General features: G+C 45.4%; 1 protein-coding gene across 1 annotated transcript in view; it reads right to left on the bottom strand.

Annotated features, from left to right (window-relative positions):
- LOC130272844 (uncharacterized) overlaps positions 1 to 21,443 on the bottom strand; it is a 42,232-nt gene extending 20,789 nt beyond the window's left edge. The window contains exon 1 of the mRNA XM_056518800.1: positions 20,940 to 21,443. Within this exon, the coding sequence (XP_056374775.1) occupies positions 20,940 to 20,975 (36 nt within the window). The 5' untranslated portion in view covers positions 20,976 to 21,443. The remainder of the gene's footprint in view (positions 1 to 20,939) is intronic.
- Positions 21,444 to 24,369: the final 2,926 nt, after the last annotated feature.

The raw sequence follows: 24,369 nt of genomic DNA, 5'->3' as shown, positions 1-24,369 counted from the left end.
CCGAGCCACATGTTGGGGAACAATGGACACAGACCCAGCCAAAAATAGAGCCCATCCTCCACTATCTGTGTAACTGGGGCTATAGACAAGGAACCTATTGGAGTCTGCCTATTGTGTTCACTGATCTCCAAGCTGTGCAACACAAAATCCATCCCCCCATATCCGAACCCTAAAGTGGTAATGAGTAGCAGACCCCCCCCCCCCCCCCTAGCCGCCTACAAATATCAGCTGTATATATATATTATATTTAGGTCCTGCATCACAGGTGTGTATGGAATCCTGAATATTGCCATCACCGTCATGTGTCCGTATTCTGATATCATCAGCAGGGGGCGACAAACCGAACCGTGGGGGGGGGGGGGGGAGGTGTGCACGCTTTATGGTAGGCAAAATAAATGGGAGTTAAAGCGTCACTCCAGGTATGTATATTTTTTGCCCATATCCTGCACACTCACCATCACTTATCCTACAGCACCATCTGTTTCATTCCAGCCCAGCTACACCTGTGTGGTTTATTACTGTAACTGGGTCATGTGATCACCAGTCTGACCCTCAGAAAATCAGCGTTTAATGTGTCAGAGGAAGTGGTCAGTCCCGGGTCAGTTGACTTCCTCTGAAATTGTGCCATTTTACTGAAGTCACAGTAAAAAATAAAAAAAGTAGTTATCCCAATAATTTTGGAAAATCGCAGCAAGAACAGCCAAAAAGCATTTCAAGTTAAAAAAATAAATAAAATAAAAATAAAACAGCACAACTGAATTGTACTTTAAATAAGAAAACATCAAAACTGCACATAGTGTGAACTGACCTCAATCCAATTAGGAGTCTCATTTCTCCTGGGTGACCTAAAGCCCCAGCAGCCTAATTAGATGACCAGGCGCAGTGATGAGACTCTACCTACTCTCTCTGCAAAGCCAGATTATTCATGGGAAATGTGGGCAGCACTAGAGAAATCATTTCAGTGATGGAACTGCAATCAGTATGGCTGAAAACTCCATGCATGCCACCAGAGATGAGCGAACTTACAGTAAATTCGATTCGTCATGGACTTCTCGGCTCGGCAGTTGATGACTTTTCCTGCATAAATTAGTTCAGCTTTCAGGTGCTCCGGTGGGCTGGAAAAGTTGGATGCAGTCCTAGGAGACTCTTTCCTAGGAATGTATCCACCTTTTCCAGCCCACCGGAGCACCTGAAAGCTGAACTAATTTACGCAGGATAAGTCATCAACTGCCGAGCCGAGAAGTTCGTGACGAATCGAATTTACTGTAAGTTCGCTCATCTCTACATGCCACATAAGCTAAAACAGGTAATCACAAGGCATACACAAGAACCTCTACATTATAATGTAATCATAGCCTACGCTGCACTATATAAGGAAATAATTCCTGGAGTGCTTCTTTAAGTTTACACATTGAATCAGCGCTCCACAACCTGTGTCTCTTCAACTACAACCCTCATCATAAACCTTTGTCAGTCGTAATGATGAACAGTTCAAAGGGGGAGGTAAAAGCGGAGACTCCGAGCCAAACATAATCCTATTAGTGAACAGATCCTGATAAGAAGAATTATAAGAACTTTCCTATACGGGGATTAAACAGAACCTTCTATAGACGAGGCCGTCACCTTAATATGGGACCTTACACTTTGCACGTGGGAATGGGCGGTCACCTCCCGAAGGGCGGAGCAATAACCAAAGCTTTAATTATTTTATTAATGTTGTGACATCATGGTGTGCGGTCACACCCAACGCCCAGACAGTCCCCAACCATCACGTCTCCTCCCATGGTATAGAATTGTTTCCACGCAGATGATCTCATGTTTCCTTGGTGTAGACGCGGCACAGTACAGATAACTAGAGGATACACCATACAGCGCAGCAGTATATAGAGAGGAGGTCATGTATGGACACTACCGCTACATTAAACCATAGGACTGTGACCCTCCATGCTTGGCGGGGTTCAACCACTGGCACCCAAGCGATCAGTCATTTATCTATCCTATGGATTGGTGGTAACTTTGGATCCCTTTAGGGCTCGTTCACACTGCTGGATTTTCACTACTTTTCTTATATTTTCTCCACTTTACCTCTCCTTTGGTTAGGGGATAAGATATCTACGGGGCGGGGTACCCCTTTAAGGGGTCATCCACACTGCTGGATTTACTCTACTGCTCCGTGCAAAAACCATGGCACACGAGTAATTTGAAGCAGAATTTCCATGTGATCGAAGCCTCATTGATGTCAATAGAAGGTCCTAATGAGGATTGTTTGGACAGGTCAGGACCTTCTATTGACATCAATGAGGCTTCGATCACATGGAAATTCTGCTTAAAATTACTCGTGTGCCATGGTTTTTGCACGGAGAAGTAGAAAAAATCTAGCAGGAAGACCCCTTAAAGGGGTACTCTGCCCCTAGATATATTATCCCCCTATAGGGGATCAGATGTCTGATCGCAGGGGTCCTGCCACTGGGAACACCCCCATCCCCCCCCCGTGCCATCTGGTGCACGGAGCCTTAAGCCTTATGACTGGCGATGCAGGGGCTGAAGGCTTGTGACATCACAGCCCCGCCCCCTCATGATATCATAGACTAGCATGGGGGGGGGGGGGGGTGCCTGACATCACAAGGGGGCATGGCTGTGAGGCTTCTGCTGGACTTGATTGACAGATCATGCCCTAAACCCAAACAGGGAGAGAGATTTCTAAGTCAGGGACCGTCCTGGTGACTTATGGCGACAGGTGTCTTATAATGGAGGCAGACGTTCAGTCGAATTCTCTGCATGTCTATATCTACACATAAATAGTCTCTACAGTCTACACTATCATTACCTATATAAAGCCAGCCATATAAATATACAGAGACGACACGTACCCAAAACGCTCAAGACAGCAGAGTCTCTAATAGTTGTCAATGAGGATAGGGGGGAGTAAGCTGCCAGACACCTCTCCGTGAGGAAGAAAGGGTCAGGAACATTTAGGGTACATTCCCACACGGCGTATTTGCTGCGTATTTGCTGCTGCGTATTTTATTTTCTCTGTTGAAGTCAATGGGTAGGAAAATATGCAGCACCAAATACACAGCAAATACGCAGCAAAATACGCCGTGTGGGAACGTACCCTTAGGGTGCGTTCCCACCTGGCGTATTTTGCTGCGTATTTTCCCAACCATTGACTTCAAATGGGAAATAAAATACGCAGAAAATACGCAGCAAAATACGCCAGGTGGGAACGGACCCTAAAGTTCAACCCACCGAATCCTTCTATCATCCAACACACCAGATGGTCAATCGGGCCCGGCACACCATCAACTGTATTAAGTCTAGTGTGTGATTCCACCTTAAAGGGGTACTCCCATGGAAAACTTTTTTATTTTTATTTATTTATTTTTTTAAATCAACTGGTGACAGAAAGTAAACCAAATTTGTAAATTACTTCTATTAAAAAATCTATTAAAAAAAATCATAATCCCTCCAGTACTTATTAGCTGCTGAATACTACCGAGGAAATGGTTTTCTTGTTGGAACACAGAGCTCTCTGCTGACATCACGAGCACAGTGCTCTCTGCTGACATCTCTGTCCATTTTAAGAACTGTCCAGAGTAGGAGAAAATCCCCATAGCAAACATATGCTTCTCTGGACAGTTCCTAAAATGGACAGAGATGTCAGCAGAGAGCACTGTGCTCGTGATGTCAGCAGAGAGCTCTGTGTTCCAAAAAGAAAACCCATTTCCTCTGTAGTATTCAGACCCTAAAAAGTGCTGGAAAGATTACGATTTTTTTTTTTTTTTTTTTTTTTTTTTTTTCAAATTCAGAAAATATTGAACAAATCAGTAATGACAAAAACTCAATAAAGCAAGTAATGTACAGTAACAACGGCCTGACGGGCCGAAATAGAACAGATCAAAACATAGAGGTAAAGAAATAAAATATTGGAACAAATACGCGAAAGCACCAAGAGATATTAAGGTAAAAGAAATTAAGAAAACCGTCCAAACACCAGGGCAGGGGTATAGAATCAGTAAGAAGAGGTGGCCTGGGATAGTGGGCCGACAGGGACAGAAAAAAAAGAACAAGAAATACAAGACCAAGACGGTATAACAGACGTAGAAGTGCGAATGAAAAGGCATACCGTATTTTTCGCCCTATAGGACGCACCGGCGTATAAGACGCACCCAATTTATAGGTGCAAAATCTAAAAAAATAAAGATTTTGAACCCAATAGTGGTCTTCAACCTGCGGACCTCCAGATGTTGCAAAACTACAACTCCCAGCATGCCCGGACAGCCGTTGGCTGTCCGGGCATGCTGGGAGTTGTAGTTTTGCAACATCTGGAGGTCCGCAGATTGAAGACCACTGCATAGGAGGTAATATTCACGTGTCCCCGCCGCTCCGGACCAGTCAACGCTGCCCTGGATGTCGCTCCATCGCTGTCGCCGCGTCCCCGTCGCTCCGGAACGTCTCTGCTGCCGGCCGGGTATCCTCGCTCTCCGTCGCCGCCATCACGTCGTTACGCACGCCGACGCACGTACGCGAAGACGTGATGACGAGGAAGGAGAGCGCCGGCCATACAGGGGATCCCTGAACGGAGAAGACACCGAGGAGGCAGGTAAGGTCCCCCCCGGTGTCCTGTAAGCACTAACCCGGCTAGTCAGTCAGGCTGTTCGGGACGCCGCGGTGAAATCGCTGAACAGCCGGGTTAGTGTCACTTTCCCTTCAGACGCGGCGGTCAGCTTTGATCGCAGCGTCTGAAGGGTTAATACAGGGCATCACCACGATCGGTGATGTCCTGTATTAGCCGCGGGTCCCGGCCGTTGATGGCCGCAGGGACCGCCGCAATAGGGGTGTATTCGCCGTATAAGACGCACCGACTTGCGTCTTATACGGTGAAAAATACGGTATAGAGAAAACGTTGAGAGAGCGGGAAAAACATAGACAACAAAGAAAAAAAGAAATAATAGAGAGATTAGACAAGAAAACACAGATCAAAAGAATCCGTCCGGGGCGGCGACCGACCAGCAACAGACCCCATAGGCAGCGGGGAAGACAGAGGGGGAAGACAGAGGGGGAAGACAGAGGGGGAAGACAGAGGGGGAAGACAGAGGGGGAAGACAGAGGGGGAAGACAGAGGGGGAAGACAGAGGGGGAAGACAGAGGGGGAAGACAGAGGGGGAAGACAGAGGGGGAAGACAGAGGGGGAAGACAGAGGGGGAAGACAGAGGGGGAAGACAGAGGGGGAAGACAGAGGGGGAAGACAGAGGGGGAAGACAGAGGGGGAAGACAGAGGGGGAAGACAGAGGGGGAAGACAGAGGGGGAAGACAGAGGGGGAAGACAGAGGGGGAAGACAGAGGGGGAAGACAGAGGGGGAAGACAGAGGGGGAAGACAGAGGGGGAAGACAGAGGGGGAAGACAGAGGGGGAAGACAGAGGGGGAAGACAGAGGGGGAAGACAGAGGGGGAAGACAGAGGGGGAAGACAGAGGGGGAAGACAGAGGGGAAGACAGAGGGGAAGACAGAGGGGGAGACAGAGGGGGAGACAGAGGGGGAGACAGAGGGGGAGACAGAGGGGGAGACAGAGGGGGAGACAGAGGGGGAGACAGAGGGGGAGACAGAGGGGGAGACAGAGGGGGAAGACAGAGGGGGAAGACAGAGGGGGAAGACAGAGGGGGAAGACAGAGGGGGAAGACAGAGGGGGAAGACAGAGGGGGAAGACAGAGGGGGAAGACAGAGGGGGAAGACAGAGGGGGGAGACAGAGGGGGAGACAGAGGGGGAAGACAGAGGGGGAAGACAGAGGGGGAAGACAGAGGGGGAAGACAGAGGGGGAAGACAGAGGGGGAAGACAGAGGGGGAAGACAGAGGGGGAAGACAGAGGGGGAAGACAGAGGGGGAAGACAGAGGGGGAAGACAGAGGGGGAAGACAGAGGGGGAAGACAGAGGGGGAAGACAGAGGGGGAAGACAGAGGGGGAAGACAGAGGGGGAAGACAGAGGGGGAAGACAGAGGGGGAAGACAGAGGGGGAAGACAGAGGGGGAAGACAGAGGGGGAAGACAGAGGGGGAAGACAGAGGGGGAAGACAGAGGGGGAAGACAGAGGGGGAAGACAGAGGGGGAAGACAGAGGGGGAAGACAGAGGGGGAAGACAGAGGGGGAAGACAGAGGGGGAAGACAGAGGGGGAAGACAGAGGGGGAAGACAGAGGGGAAGACAGAGGGGAAGACAGAGGGGAAGACAGAGGGGAAGACAGAGGGGAAGACAGAGGGGAAGACAGAGGGGAAGACAGAGGGGAAGACAGAGGGGAAGACAGAGGGGAAGACAGAGGGGAAGACAGAGGGGAAGACAGAGGGGAAGACAGAGGGGAAGACAGAGGGGAAGACAGAGGGGAAGACAGAGGGGAAGACAGAGGGGAAGACAGAGGGGAAGACAGAGGGGAAGACAGAGGGGAAGACAGAGGGGAAGACAGAGGGGAAGCGATTATACAAGGATTAGCTGAGAAGCCGGTATCTGCGGGAAGAGCAAAAGGAAGACCATGGGAGCCAAGTTGCGGCCCATCTAGAAGCATCCACAGGGTTGGACCACCAGAAGCTCCTCCATGTGTTTAATATGGGCCACTTCAGCGAACCATTCCTCTAGAGGGGGGGAGGGGGGGGGGCAGGATCTTTCCTGGGGATTCGTTTTTGCGACCTGAAGTAGATGTCTCGTGAGGGATTTCTTCGATTTCGCCTGCGCCATGGGAAACATGTAGAGTAAATCGGCATCTGGGCTAAAAGGGACCTGTATCCCACACACCTCACTGATGACCTGTAAGGCTGGGTTCACACCACGTTTTGTTAAATACGGTTCCAGTATACGGCTGGGAGGAGGGGGGCGGGGCTTAATCGCGGTTTCCCGACCGCAGGCAAAAATGTGGTCAACCGCGTTTTTGCCTACGGTTGGGAAACAGCATACGGCCGAAAACAAAGCCGACCAGAGGCTGCGGTTCACTCCGGTCGGCTCATAGACATGCATTAAATACGGTTCCCGAATACGGCTGAGTGCGGGCGCCGCGATTAAGCCCCGCCCCCTCCCCCCCAGCCATATACGGGAACCGTATTTAACAAAACGTGGTGTGAACCCAGCCTAAGCTCGTCTGCCAGAAGGGTAGGAGTTTGGGGCAACTCCACCAGATGTGCGACATCGAACCCTCACCATTACCACAACGCCAGCAAGATTAAGATTTTTTTAATAGAAGTAATTTACCAATCTGTTTAACTTTCTGGCACCAGTTGATTTAAAAAAAAAAATTTAAATAAATTAAGTTTTCCATAGGAGTACCCGTTTACGACCAATCTTTATATGTATATTAACATTCTCCGGTTCCTCATTGCTCTTCTCGAAACCGAGACACCAAATGTCATCTACTCCAGTCATAATATCAGGTTCTAGATGGCCCCCCAGTTTTTCCCTTCTGGTTCCCCTAGGATTTATATTCTCCAGAACGCCCGTCTTCTGGTTTGGTCTTCATGACCTCAGTGGTTGTCTCCATTGATCTTCTAACCATAATTAATGGTCTTCTCCTGAGGATTCATTAGTGCTCATGAGTCATTACAGGGTCTGAAAGTCACACACAGCTTTCCCAGGCTCCTGAATGACATATCTGCTTAGTACAACAACCACATGGACAGCTGGCCACCATTACTACATTACTAGCCCCAGCACCATTACAAGGACTATTATATGAGCTGTGAAGTGTGCCTGTGCATAATTTGATACAGCTATAAGCAGAAATGCCATTCAGGAGCATGAAAAAGCTAGGTTGGATATTCTCACCTAGCTTTTATTTTTTTTATGCTCATGAATGCCATTTCTGCTTATAGCTGTATCCGTTTATGCAAAGAAACACTTAAAGGGGTATTCCAGGATTTTTTGTTTTATTTGACTATGCTACAGGGGCTGTAAAGTTAGTGTAGTCCATAATATAGTGTCTGTACCTGTGTGTGACGATTTTCTCACAATTCTTCTGTGATTTTCCCCCCAATATTTATTTTTACCAGCATACAAAATGACTTGTCTCAGATTTTTCCCAGGTTGCAATGCAGCCGAGACCTGACATCACTAGTCAGCTGATGACAGGGAGCCTGCCTGCTTCAATGGGTGGAGCGATCGCTTGGTGGGAGAGAGATCAATCCACAACTAATGCAACAGCTGCAGGCACCCTGAGGGAAAACCACAGGTCTTTTGAATGGATGCAGCTCATTTATGTTTCAATGGGTGGGGTGGCTGATGTGTGGAAGAGAGGAGAATGGAATTGTGGGATTTGTAGCCAAAAAAAGAAAAGTCAAACAGGAAATACCAGTTCACAAAAAGCTAGCCACAGTGTTATGGTAATCTCACAACATAGCCATTTATCCCAAGACAAGCGCAGATCCTTCCTAAGCATGTCCATTACTGTCTGCCAGGTACATACTAAAATCACCTGTCAGCTTGCTCCCCCCCACACTAACCAGTGGTACTGGCTGGTAGTGCAGGGGACGCTGATCAGTTTGATGCCTACTGTGCCCGGATCCACCCCGTTCGGCCGAAATCTTTGTCTTTCTGTATATGCTAATTAGGTGCTAACTGGCACAGACGGGGTTACTGGCACTCTGACGTCAGCGCCGCTCGTACGCAGCACCGCCCAGCTCATTAATATTCCTCCCTCTTCTCGCTCTGTAATGAAGAGGGAGAGGCGGCGGGAGGAATATCGATGAGCTGAGCGGTGCTGCGGACGAGCGTTGCCGACGTGCCAGTAATTCCACCTGTGCCAGTTAGCACTCAATTAGCATATACAGTAAAGCAAAGATTTCGGATGAACGGCGGGGCAGATCCGGGCACAGTAGGCATCAAACTGATCAGCGTCCCCCGCACTATCAGCCAGTACTGCTGGTTAGTGCAGGGGGAGCAAGCTGACAGTTTTCCTTTAACTCAATAGTCCCTGTAAAATGCTAGAAGCCATGTTTGTTGCAGTACTAAGCAGATGTGCCATTTAGGAGTCTGGAAAAGCTGGGGGATAGTGTTAAGCTGCCTGCACCTATAATATTTTATAACTAGGTAGAAGGCACCTTTCAGAATTTTTGCGTGAACAGGCAGAATTGGGAACACGTTGCGGGAACAGGCAGGATTAGGCAATTGTTGCCTTAAGGGGCGGGACTGGACACGCGTTTTGGGAATGGGTAGACATTGCGGGAACGGGCAGGAAAGGTCACATTGGGAGCGGAGGGCTCAAATACACAGGATGTTGTCTCCTGTAAATAATGTCTTAGATAAGTTAATGTTCACACTAACACCTAGCTGCCCCCCTGTCCTATACAGCGCACCACCTCCACATCACACAGCGGAGCGCCAGTACAGCTGATCAGTCCTCCGGTCCATCCTCTTCATACTTCCGTGTGAACGAAGCGTCACATGGCGCTCAGCCTATTATGGGCCGAGGCAGAACATCGCGGCGGCCGGCAATAGGCTGAGCGCCATGTGACGCTTCATTACACCCGGAAGTATGAAGAGGATGGACCGGAGGACCGATCAGCTGTACTGGCGCTCCGTGGGAACCCAGGAAGGTGAGAGATGGTTTATTTTTTTTTTTGCAGGACGGAGCAGGAATACTCTGCACCAGAGTACTCCTTTAAAGAAAATTGGACACTTATTAGTAAAGGGGCTTATTCACATGTATACGCACTTTTTAAAATATTTTAATCACTATTGTTTCAGTCTTCATAGGGACTTATATATGGAGTCTTTTGGTTGGAAAACACTGAACGCCGCTGTGTTACTGCAGTTTATGTGCTGCATTTTATTTACTCTAATTTATGTGTCAGAAAATTGCTGGAAGTTGCATTTAGTTACTAGATAACTACAACTCCCAGCATGCCCTGATACAGTCAATGGTTGTGTGGGTGTTGCAGCATGTTGCACTGTATAGTAGTACAGTTAAGGTTGTTGTGTAACATGCTGGGAGTTGTAGTTTTGGTTTGTGTCAGCTACAGAGCCATAGGATGTGTCAGGGAATACAGGGAATTACAGTTAGTAACTACAACACCCAGCATGCCCTGATGCAGCCTATGGCTCTGCAGCTGACCCAAACCAAAACTACAACTCCCAGCATGTTACACTTTATAGTTCTATAGTTTAGGTTATGGTGTAACATGCTGGGAGTTGTAGTTTTGGTTTGGGTCAGCTGCAGAGCCATAGGCTGCATCAGGGCATGCTGGGTGTTGTAGTTACTAACTGTAATTCCCTGTATTCCCTGACACATCCTATGGCTCTGCAGCTGACACAAACCAAAACTACAACTCCCAGCATGTTACACTTTATAGTTCTACAGTTTAGGTTATGGTGTAACATGCTGGAAGTTGTAGTTTTGGTTCGGGCGTGTTTGCATATATCCGTGGGGCTCTTGGTTGGCGGGTGAGTACGAAGGGGGTGGGATTCTGGGGGTGCAATTTAGTGCGAGTGACCAGAAACCACTGAAAATAAAGACACGGGTCCTTGGGCACTGCCCTAATGCCCGACGTGTCAGTCCTCCCCTGTACAAAACATTCATGCATGCACATATACATACACTGGCCACTGCCCCCATATCATACATACACACACACACCCGCCACTGCTCCCCCACATCATACATTACATACACACAGATACACTCAGACATCATACATACACCCGCCGCTGCCCCCCCCACATCATAAATTACATACACCACACACACACATCACACATACACTCACACCAATACATATACAACCACCCTTCCTGCCGCCGCCTGCATTCTCGGCCTCCTCACCTGAGCCGCCATGAGTGGACATCAGAGCTGTAGTCACCGCCGGTGTGAGGTTGCATGGGTTTGAAAATCTCACCTCACACCGGACGTCCTCTCTCCCCCCCCCCCCGTCCCTCGTGTTTTCCCCGTGCAAACTTTTAACCTCCCCATGGTGGATTAGGTCCTGTGGAGACAGAGCAGGGGGAGGGGAGGAGCTGTGTGCGGGGGTGGAGCTGTGCTTCTTGTGTAATGTGTAGCTGCGTCCTCCATCCTCCGGGAGGGGAGATAAGGGGGCGTGGCTAAATTATGTCATGCAAACATCGGGCTCTGCGGTCAGCTGGGGGCCACCGCCCCCTACATACACCCTGAGCGCCGGGGTGAGGTGCAGACTTGCATCCGCTCCTGCGCCTCACACCGGCATTAAAGAAAAATGCGGGGGAAGTCGATCTGTCCCTGCTCGCCCGATACAGGGCTAAATCTATAAACAATTCACCTGCCCGGCACCCAAAACTACTTGTCCCGGACGATAGGATTTCCACATCCCTGAGTGTACATTATCGACATTCACTCTCTGGTGCTCAGAGTTCACTGTTCGTCCTAATCCAAAGTATATGGGGCCGGTCCATAAAAGAGGACGGGGGTCGCCGAGTGCCAGGGAGTTTTTTTTGGCTTGAAAAATCAATTAAAAAATGTTCCCCTTTATTATTTTTTTTATTTTTTTTGTATGCGTTTCTTTCCAGCCTAAGCCAACTAATATTTGGTCTAAACCTAGACTAGACAGTCTACAGATGCCCCAAATTTATCCATCAGCCTGAGCCAACGACGGGCGCATTCTTAGCATTCCTGGTCAAAGCTTATACTAAGTCCGAGCTGTGAACAAGAAGAATCATAAAAGAGGGAGAAAGGGCCGGACAAAGTGGACCGGATCTTCTGATGGACAAGAGACCAATAAATGCTGGAAATTATCGGACATGCCGATCCGTAGACTTGCGTAGCTGTGGAGTTTGTGGAGGATGCGACGTCATATTGATCCTTCTATTCCTTATGATTTCTTTTCAGGCTTTGCATGAATCGACGCAATACTTGAATAGTCTTTCCACGATGTAAATGATCGTTCACACGTTCAGGTGTCCACCCTAGAGTTAAATGTGTCGCACCCGTGCGCACGCCATAGAATGAAATGCTGGATCACCAGACCTGTTATCGCAGCTGTTACAACTGAAGAACATACTGGGTACAGACGCCGAATCAGCAGGGACTGCAGCTGTGCATCATGGGAAGGATAGCTTCTTCTATAGTGGGCAGAACAGCTTTATGACAGGGTATGGGGGTCTCCAACTTTTACTGCCCCCTCCCTCGTAACCGTGAAATCTATGCAAAAGAAACCAACCAGACAAGAATACAAACTATAAAACTGGGAGATATTGGGCCTCATTTACTAAGAGTGTCGGGTTTTTACAAGTGTGAAATGTTGGTTCTGACTTTTAGGATTCCCCTTTGGGGATTCACAGATTTACAAGTCGGGGAAATTTTCTGAGCAGCTTTTTCTAGGTGGAAATTTCCAGCCATTTATTTACAGAATTTTCTGTGAATTCAATAGTAAATAAGTCGGGTTGTGAAACCACGCCCCTTTTTGGCTAGTTCACGCCCCATTTGCAACAGACCAGGGAGCAGTGCTGAGTTTGTCTGTGTCCCGGCTGCAGTCTGAGATTTAGGACTCCAGCATGAGTCTGAAATCTATAAATAGGAAAGAAAAAAAAAAAAAAAGGGGCTTGCGGCCAAGACTGGTAGGGAGACCCCTAGTGGTAATTTTTTTCAAAGTGGAAAATTAAATAAAAATAAGCATATTTTTTAATAACATGCAATTGGAAAGTTATTCTGCATACATTAATCTATAATATATCAAAAGTTTTTTTGATGAAAGGTACCCTTTAAGTGATAGCAGACCATCTGCAGAATTGCGATTGCAGCTCTGGGTGTGACTAGGGTAGATGACGTGATGTAACATCGGAATGGGTGAAGTCACATGGAAACGTTGTAACCTGCTGCTATCTCTGAGGCTGCTACAGTGTATCCGTCATTTAATGGCAGGGTTCTGGGGGTCGGTAGATAAATGTTCCGACTCCTCCGTTTTTTGTACTTCCGACTCCTCTGTATTAATATGCAAATGTATTTTATACATTCCTTGAAGGAAAGAAAGGCAACATACATGTCACAAAGATATCAGTGACTACAGCACTGATGGGACAGTCAAGAGAATACACAATGATATAAGAGACTTACAGGCAGGGCCGGACTGGAATCAAAAATAGGCCCGGGCATTCTAGAATAAGCAGCCAATTTTTTGGGTGGAGGTCTTGGTTCTCCAGCTATTGTAAAGCTAAAACTCCCATCATGTCTGTAGAATATGTATTTGAAGAGAAAAGTAAAGACCAGCAGGGGGCGCCTAGTGTGTTACCGCAAATAAAGAAGGAATGATGAAGTAGAGGCAGGTGGGCACAGGTTGCTTGTAGGTAATGGGTGCTCACCTGGAGGGAGTGGAAAACTCATGCATCAACCCACCAACCGGGGTAACAATGCTGGAGACCGCTGCCGAGCCAAGGGTTCAGGAAGGGGCTTGCCAAACCTGGAGGAAGCACCATGGAATGATGCAAAAAAAATCCTGTGGTTTCCAGTGTGGAAAAGAAGGAACGGACAAGAGAAGTGATGTGGAACAAAGCTGGACCGCTTTATTGAGAATAAAGCAAAGTAAACAGGATAACGCGTTTCGGGAGACAACGCCCCCTTCCTCAGATCAGTGATAGTGCTATACAGTACATACAGGGTTTAAAAACTGTTACATTTGTCGCCAAAATAAAAGGGGGAGGGGCGAAACTACAATGCAGTGAATGAAGCATCACTTGCAGAAAAAACATAATTGACATTAGACTGAATAAAGACAAGTAGAATCCAGACGAGAATACAATGGAGGTGGTGACATGCAGGAATGACATGTAGTAGAAAAGTGTTGGACAGGTTATTGGTAGCCGGGGACCTCCGAGGTGCATCCGGACCGTGGGCGGAAGTAGTTGTCTCTAAGGAAGCGTCGGTAAGGTCGTGGCGGCCGTGTCTGAGAGCAATGGCGCCTTGTCATAGAGACTTTTGGTTGTTTTAGAACAAAAACAAAGCTGATCTATATGAACCAAAAACAAAATCTGTAAAACCTAGAAATGGTTTATATTCACCATGAAATGTAGTTATAGGCAAATCAATTCAATGTAGAGTTCTAAGGAAGAGAATGGCCTCTGCCAGATCCACTGTCATAGAGGCTCTTAACTCAGACGTTATTATTTTTAGGGCTGAAAACCTTTCGACACTGATTTGGGTGGGCGGCATTGTATTAACTATTTAGTAGGAGTCGGAGAAGGTGCATTGTTTGCCGATTCCGACTCCAGGTACCCAAAATTTCCTCCAACTCCACAGCACTGTTTAATGGGGTACTCCGCTGCTAGACATGCAGGGTCTGATCGCAGGGGGCCCCAGCAGCAGCTCTAAACAAACGCCGGATTCCTGCGGCAGTGGTCATGACGTCACAGCCACAGAACAATCAGAGTCAGTGATTGTGATGTCATGGCCACGCCCCTCGTGATGTCACACCCCCTACATTCGTGTCTAAGGGAGGGGGCGTGTCGGCCCATAGACATGAATGGAGGGGGTGTGACATCACAATCACGGCCTCCGGCTCTGAGCGTTCAGAACACAGGAGCACCGGAGTACCCCTTTAATCCTCTACCTGGTTACATCTCAGGGAGGTCACCGTCCTTGTACACAGTAACAAATATCAGCACAGTGAATGCAGGCGGGCAGTAATAAAGACGACATGTGTTTGACTTATCTGGACTCCTGCTGTGCTGGGGAACGCCCCCTGGACTCTAAAGCCTCATTTGCATATTAACAAAAATCATGCCGGGTGATGCAGTAGCCCAAGGCCTTAATAGGCTGCATAAGTCTTATATTGATCTGTATAAGCAATTAACCAATTAGAAAGTTTTTTAATTATATATATATATATTAGAGATCGACCGATTATCGGTTTGGCCGATATTATCGGCCGATAATCACGATTCTGGGCATTATCGGTATCGGCAATTACCTTGCCGAAAAGCCGATAATGCCCCGCCCCCCGCGTCTCACCTCCCCCATCACCGGGTTTTATAATTACCTGTTCCCGGGGCCCACACTACTTCTGGCTCCGGCTGCGTCCTGCGTTATGCTGTGCGCAATGACGAGTGACGTGACGTGACCATCAGTGTGACAGCTCAGGAGGACGCCACCGGAGCCAGATGTAGAGTGGACCCTGGGAATAGGTAATTATACAACCGGGGATGGGGGAGGCAATGGGGGTGGTGCGGTGGGGGGTGCGGCGGTAGGGGGCGCGGTGGCGGTGATAGGACTCAGGACCCCCGGACCGGCAGGGGGAGAGAAGCGGGTGGTGGCGGCGGCGGCCTATGGCACCGCAAAAGCCACTGCAGTGCATTGATTTAAAGCGCCCGCTGGAAATCAATGCTCTGCAGCGGTGTCGCGGGGGGATAAATAGCCGATAACTTATACCGGAATATCAGTATAAGTTATCGGCTATCGGCCCTAAAAAAGCGATATCGGTCGATCCCCAGTATATACACACACCTCTAATATAAATGCTAATCACTCCCCCTTCCCATTTTCCTAATGTTGTAATATATACAATATATATGCATTAACAATGTAACAGTGTACAGACGCTATATCTATAGATCCCATAGGTGACCCTATAATGTATACAGCTGCCAGGGATGTATAAAGCTATATACAGGGGCTCCAGACACCGACTACAGGGGCGAATCACACTATATAGGCTCCATACACCGACTCTAGATACACACGAATGTATCACCCACCGACTCTAGATACACACGAATGTATCACCCACCGACTCTAGATACACACGAATGTATCACCCACCGACTCTAGATACACACAAATGTATCACACGCCGACTCTAGATACACACGAATGTATCACCCACCGACTCTAGATACACACGAATGTATCACCCACCGACTCTAGATACACACGAATGTATCACCCACCGACTCTAGATACACACAAATGTATCACACGCCGACTCTAGATACACACGAATGTATCACACGCCGACTCTAGATACACACGAATGTATCACACGCCGACTCTAGATACACACGAATGTATCACACGCCGACTCTAGATACACACGAATGTATCACACGCCGACTCTAGATACACACGAATGTATCACACGCCGACTCTAGATACACACGAATGTATCACACGCCGACTCTAGATACACACGAATGTATCACACGCCGACTCTAGATACACACGAATGTATCACACGCCGACTCTAGATACACACGAATGTATCACACGCCGACTCTAGATACACACGAATGTATCACACGCCGACTCTAGATACACACGAATGTATCACACGCCGACTCTAGATACACACGAATGTATCACACTCCATACACCGACTCTAGATACACACGAATGTATCACACACCGACTCTAGATACGCACGAATGTATCACACTCTATACACCGACTATAGATATGCATGAATGTATCACACACTCCATACACCGACTCTAGATACACCGGGAGGTATCGCCAGACACAGGGAGGTATCGCCATACACAGGGAGGTATCGCCATACACAGGGAGGTATCGCTATACACAGGGATGTATCGCTATACACAGGGAGGTATCGCCATACACAGGGAGGTATCGCCATACACAGGGAGGTATCGCCATACACAGGGAGGTATCGCTATACACAGGGAGGTATCGCTATACACAGGGAGGTATCGCTATACACAGGGAGGTATCGCTATACACAGGGAGGTATCGCTATACACAGGGAGGTATCGCTATACACAGGGAGGTATCGCTATACACAGGGAGGTATCGCTATACACAGGGAGGTATCGCTATACACAGGGAGGTATCGCTATACACAGGGAGGTATCGCTATACACAGGGAGGTATCGCTATACACAGGGAGGTATCGCTATACACAGGGAGGTATCGCTATACACAGGGAGGTATCGCTATACACAGGGAGGTATCGCTATACACAGGGAGGTATCGCTATACACAGGGAGGTATCGCTATACACAGGGATGTATCGCTATAGACAGGGATGTATCGCTATAGACAGGGATGTATCGCTATAGACAGGGATGTATCGCTATAGACAGGGATGTATCGCTATAGACAGGGATGTATCGCTATAGACAGGGATGTATCGCTATAGACAGGGATGTATCGCTATAGACAGGGATGTATCGCTATACACAGGGATGTATCGCTATACACAGGGATGTATCGCTATACACAGGGATGTATCGCTATACACAGGGATGTATCGCTATACACAGGGATGTATCGCTATACACAGGGATGTATCGCTATACACAGGGATGTATCGCTATACACAGGGATGTATCGCTATACACAGGGATGTATCGCTATAGACAGGGAGGTATCGCTATAGACAGGGAGGTATCGCTATAGACAGGGATGTATCGCTATACACAGGGCTGTATCGCTATAGACAGGGCTGTATCGCTATAGACAGGGCTGTATCGCTATAGACAGGGAGGTATCGCTATACACAGGGATGTATCGCTATACACAGGGATGTATCGCTATACACAGGGATGTATCGCTATACACAGGGAGGTATCGCTATACACAGGGAGGTATCGCTATAGACAGGGAGGTATCGCTATACACAGGGAGGTATCGCTATACACAGGGATGTATCGCTATACACAGGGATGTATCGCTATACACAGGGATGTATCGCTATACACAGGGATGTATCGCTATAGACAGGGATGTATCGCTATAGACAGGGCTGTATCGCTATAGACAGGGAGGTATCGCTATACACAGGGATGTATCGCTATAGACAGGGATGTATCGCTATACACAGGGATGTATCGCTATACACAGGGATGTATCGCTATACACAGGGATGTATCGCTATACACAGGGATGTATCGCTATACACAGGGATGTATCGCTATACACAGGGATGTATCGCTATACACAGGGATGTATCGCTATACACAGGGATGTATCGCTATACACAGGGATGTATCGCTATACACAGGGATGTATCGCTATACACAGGGATGTATCGCTATACACAGGGATGTATCGCTATACACAGGGATGTATCGCTATACACAGGGAGGTATCGCTATACACAGGGAGGTATCGCTATACACAGGGAGGTATCGCTATAGACAGGGAGGTATCGCTATAGACAGGGAGGTATCGCTATACACAGGGAGGTATCGCTATACACAGGGAGGTATCGCTATAGACAGGGAGGTATCGCTATAGACAGGGAGGTATCGCTATAGACAGGGAGGTATCGCTATAGACAGGGAGGTATCGCTATAGACAGGGAGGTATCGCTATAGACAGGGAGGTATCGCTATAGACAGGGAGGTATCGCTATAGACAGGGATGTATCGCTATAGACAGGGATGTATCGCTATAGACAGGGATGTATCGCTATAGACAGGGATGTATCGCTATAGACAGGGATGTATCGCTATAGACAGGGATGTATCGCTATAGACAGGGATGTATCGCTATAGACAGGGATGTATCGCTATAGACAGGGATGTATCGCTATAGACAGGGATGTATCGCTATAGACAGGGATGTGTCGCTATAGACAGGGATGTATCGCCATAGACAGGGAGGTATCGCTATAGACAGGGCTGTATCGCTATAGACAGGGATGTATCACTATAGACAGGGATGTATCGCTATACACAGGGATGTATCGCTATACACAGGGATGTATCGCTATAGACAGGGATGTATCGCTATAGACAGGGATGTATCACTATAGACAGGGATGTATCACTATAGACAGGGATGTATCACTATAGACAGGGATGTATCACTATAGACAGGGATGTATCACTATAGACAGGGATGTATCACTATAGACACGGATGTATCGCTATAGACAGGGATGTATCGCTATAGACAGGGATGTATCGCTATAGACAGGGATGTATCGCTATAGACAGGGATGTATCGCTATAGACAGGGATGTACACAGGGATGTATCGCTATACACAGGGAGGTATCGCTATAGACAGGGATGTATCACTATAGACAGGGATGTATCACTATAGACACGGATGTATCGCTATAGACAGGGATGTATCACTATAGACAGGGATGTATCGCTATAGACAGGGATGTACACAGGGATGTATCGCTATACACAGGGAGGTATCGCTATAGACAGGGATGTATCACTATAGACAGGGATGTATCACTATAGAAAGGGATGTATCACTATAGACAGGGATGTATCACTATAGACAGGGAGGTATCACTATAGACAGGGAGGTATCACTATAGACAGGGAGGTATCACTATAGACAGGGAGGTATCACTATAGACAGGGAGGTATCACTATAGACAGGGATGTATCACTATACACAGGGATGTATCACTATACACAGGGATGTATCACTATACACAGGGATGTATCACTATACACAGGGATGTATCACTATACACAGGGATGTATCGCTATAGACAGGGATGTATCGCTATAGACAGGGATGTATCACTATAGACAGGGATGTATCACTATAGACAGGGATGTATCACTATAGACAGGGATGTACACAGGGATGTATCGCTATACACAGGGATGTATCACTATAGACAGGGAGGTATCACTATACACAGGGAGGTATCGCTATAGACAGGGATGTATCACTATAGACAGGGAGGTATCGCTATAGACAGGGCTGTATCACTATAGACAGGGAGGTATCACTATAGACAGGGAGGTATCACTATACACAGGGATGTATCGCTATACACAGGGATGTATCACTATAGACAGGGATGTATCGCTATAGACAGGGCTGTATCACTATAGACAGGGCTGTATCACTATAGACAGGGAGGTATCGCTATACACAGGGATGTATCGCTATACACAGGGATGTATCACTATAGACAGGGATGTATCGCTATAGACAGGGCTGTATCACTATAGACAGGGAGGTATCACTATACACAGGGATGTATCGCTATACACAGGGAGGTATCACTATACACAGGGAGGTATCACTATACACAGGGAGGTATCACTATACACAGGGAGGTATCACTATACACAGGGAGGTATCACTATACACAGGGAGGTATCACTATACACAGGGAGGTATCACTATACACAGGGAGGTATCACTATACACAGGGAGGTATCACTATACACAGGGATGTATCACTATACACAGGGAGGTATCACTATAGACAGGGATGTATCACTATAGACAGGGATGTATCACTATAGACAGGGAGGTATCGCTATAGACAGGGATGTATCACTATAGACAGGGATGTATCACTATAGACAGGGATGTATCACTATAGACAGGGAGGTATCGCTATACACAGGGAGGTATCGCTATAGACAGGGATGTATCGCTATAGACAGGGATGTATCACTATACACAGGGATGTATCACTATACACAGGGATGTATCACTATACACAGGGAGGTATCACTATAGACAGGGATGTATCACTATAGACAGGGATGTATCGCTATAGACAGGGCTGTATCACTATACACAGGGAGGTATCACTATAGACAGGGAGGTATCACTATACACAGGGATGTATCGCTATACACAGGGATGTATCACTATACACAGGGAGGTATCGCTATACACAGGGATGTATCACTATACACAGGGATGTATCACTATACACAGGGAGGTATCACTATAGACAGGGATGTATCACTATAGACAGGGATGTATCACTATACACAGGGAGGTATCGCTATAGACAGGGAGGTATCGCTATACACAGGGATGTATCACTATACACAGGGAGGTATCGCTATACACAGGGATGTATCACTATACACAGGGATGTATCACTATACACAGGGAGGTATCACTATAGACAGGGATGTATCACTATAGACAGGGATGTATCGCTATACACAGGGATGTATCACTCTCCATAGATAACACTGCCCCCGCTCCACCTCACACAACAAAGCGGCGCCGCTCCGCCTACACCGGAGCCCGGGAGCCTCCTACCTTGGCCAGGCTCTCCGACAGTAACGGCCGCTCCATGTTTCGCCGCTCCCGGTCACCGACTACAGCCCGAAAACTGGGCGAGAACCGGAGGAGGAGCAAGGGGAGGAGCCACGGTGAAGGAGGAGACAGGAAGGAGGCGGAGACATTAGGACACAAACGATTGGCTTCAGGAGAGAGGCGGGGCTTAATTAAGGCGGGAGGAAGAAGTCTGTCAGGGGATAGGGTCACCGTGATAGGCGGAGTCCGGAGGCGTGGACTAATCCGATAAGCGTGAAGTCCCCAGCGATTGGTTGTAGCTAAGAGGCGGAGTCACATGGTTTTCACAGGAAAAGGCGGATTGTGTGAAGTGAGGGGGAAGGGCAGCGCGCTCCGTATTGGATGAGATAAGAGGCGGAGTCTAATAAAACAATAAACAGTGGGCGGAGCCGAGTAAAATGGCCGGAAGTACCCGAATGAGATCAGTAAACGAGTCCAGTCACGTGATTTAACGCTGTGATGTAAAAAAGAGATGTATAATGTAGGTACAAACATAATGAGGCTATGAGAGGGGTAAATTACTTCACAACTGTGCTAAATATTACTACAATGATACTGTGATATAAATAACAAATATTAGTAACACGAATTATGATAAATATATAATAAATACATTATACTAAATCCTTTGAAATGCTGCCATCTACTATAATACTGCCTCCTAGCTATATACAAGAATATAACTACTATAATACTGCCTCCTAGCTATATACAAGAATATAACTACTATAATACTGCCTCCTAGCTATATACAAGAATATAACTACTATAATACTGCCTCCTAGCTATATACAAGAATATAACTACTATAATACTGCTCCTATATACAAGAATATAACTACTATAATACTGCCTCCTAGCTATATACAAGAATATAACTACTATAATACTGCTCCTATATACAAGAATATAACTGCTATAATACTGCTCCTATATACAAGAATATAACTACTATAATACTGCCTCCTATATACAGGAATATAACTACTATAATACTGCCTCCTAGCTATATACAAGAATATAACTACTATAATACCGCCCCTATATACAATAATATAACTACTATAATACTTCTCCTATATACAAGAATATAACTACTATAATACTGCCTCCTATATACAAGAATATAACTACTATAATACTGCTCCTATATACAAGAATATAACTACTATAATACTGCCTCCTATATACAAGAATATAACTACTATAATACTGCCTCCTATATACAAGAATATAACTACTATAATACTGCTCCTATATACAAGAATATAACTACTATAATACTGCCTCCTATATACAATAATATAACTACTATAATACTGCTCCCTATGTATAAGAATATATCTACTATAATACTGTCTCCTATATACAAGAATATAACTACTATAATACTGCTCCTATATACAAGAATATAACTACTATAATACTGCTCCTATATACAAGAATATAACTACTATAATACTGCTCCTATATACAAGAATATAACTACTATAATACTGCTCCTATATACAAGAATATAACTACTATAATACTGCCCACTATATACAAGAATATAACTACTATAATACTGCCTCCTAGCTATATACAAGAATATAACTACTATAATACTGCCTCCTAGCTATATACAAGAATATAACTACTATAATACTGCTCCTATATACAAGAATATAACTACTATAATACTGCCTCCTAGCTATATACAAGAATATAACTACTATAATACTGCTCCTATATACAAGAATATAACTGCTATAATACTGCTCCTATAGACAAGAATATAACTACTATAATACTGCCTCCTATATACAGGAATATAACTACTATAATACTGCCTCCTAGCTATATACAAGAATATAACTACTATAATACCGCCCCTATATACAATAATATAACTACTATAATACTTCTCCTATATACAAGAATATAACTACTATAATACTGCCTCCTATATACAAGAATATAACTACTATAATACTGCTCCTATATACAAGAATATAACTACTATAATACTGCTCCTATATACAAGAATATAACTACTATAATACTGCTCCTATATACAAGAATATAACTACTATAATACTGCTCCTATATACAAGAATATACCTACTATAATACTGCCTCCTATATACAAGAATATAACTACTATAATACTGCCCCTATATACAAGAACATAACTACTATAATACTGCTCCTATATACAAGAATATAACTACTATAATACTGCCTCCTATATACAAGAATATAACTACTATAATACTGCTCCTATATACAAGAATATAACTACTATAATACTGCTCCTATATACAAGAATATAACTACTATAATACTGCTCCTATATACAAGAATATAACTACTATAATACTGCTCCTATATACAAGAATATACCTACTATAATACTGCCTCCTATATACAAGAATATAACTACTATAATACTGCCCCTATATACAAGAACATAACTACTATAATACTGCTCCTATATACAAGAATATAACTACTATAATACTGCTCCTATATACAAGAATATAACTACTATAATACTGCCCACTATATACAAGAATATAACTACTATAATACTGCTCCTATATACAAGAATATAACTACTATAATACAGCTCCTATATACAAAAATATAACTACTATAATACTGCTCCTATATACCAGAATATAACTACTATAATACTGCTCCTATATACAAGAATATAACTACTATAATACTGCTCCTATATACAAGAATATACCTACTATAATACTGCCTCCTATATACAAGAATATAACTACTATAATACTGCTCCCTATATACAAGAATATAACTACTATAATACTGCTCCTATATACAAGAATATAACTACTATAATACTGCTCCTATATACAAGAATATAACTACTATAATACTGCCTCCTAGCTATATACAAGAATATAACTACTATAATACTGCTCCTATATACAAGAATATAACTACTATAATACTGCCTCCTAGCTATATACAAGAATATAACTACTATAATACTGCTCCTATATACAAGAATATAACTGCTATAATACTGCTCCTATAGACAAGAATATAACTACTATAATACTGCCTCCTATATACAGGAATATAACTACTATAATACTGCCTCCTAGCTATATACAAGAATATAACTACTATAATACCGCCCCTATATACAATAATATAACTACTATAATACTTCTCCTATATACAAGAATATAACTACTATAATACTGCCTCCTATATACAAGAATATAACTACTATAATACTGCTCCTATATACAAGAATATAACTACTATAATACTGCCTCCTATATACAAGAATATAACTACTATAATACTGCCTCCTATATACAAGAATATAACTACTATAATACTGCTCCTATATACAAGAATATAACTACTA

This window comes from Hyla sarda, chromosome 5 (assembly GCF_029499605.1).
Source record: "Hyla sarda isolate aHylSar1 chromosome 5, aHylSar1.hap1, whole genome shotgun sequence".
NCBI classification, from domain to species: Eukaryota; Metazoa; Chordata; class Amphibia; order Anura; family Hylidae; genus Hyla; species Hyla sarda.
This window is presented reverse-complemented; position numbering and strand designations above follow the sequence as displayed.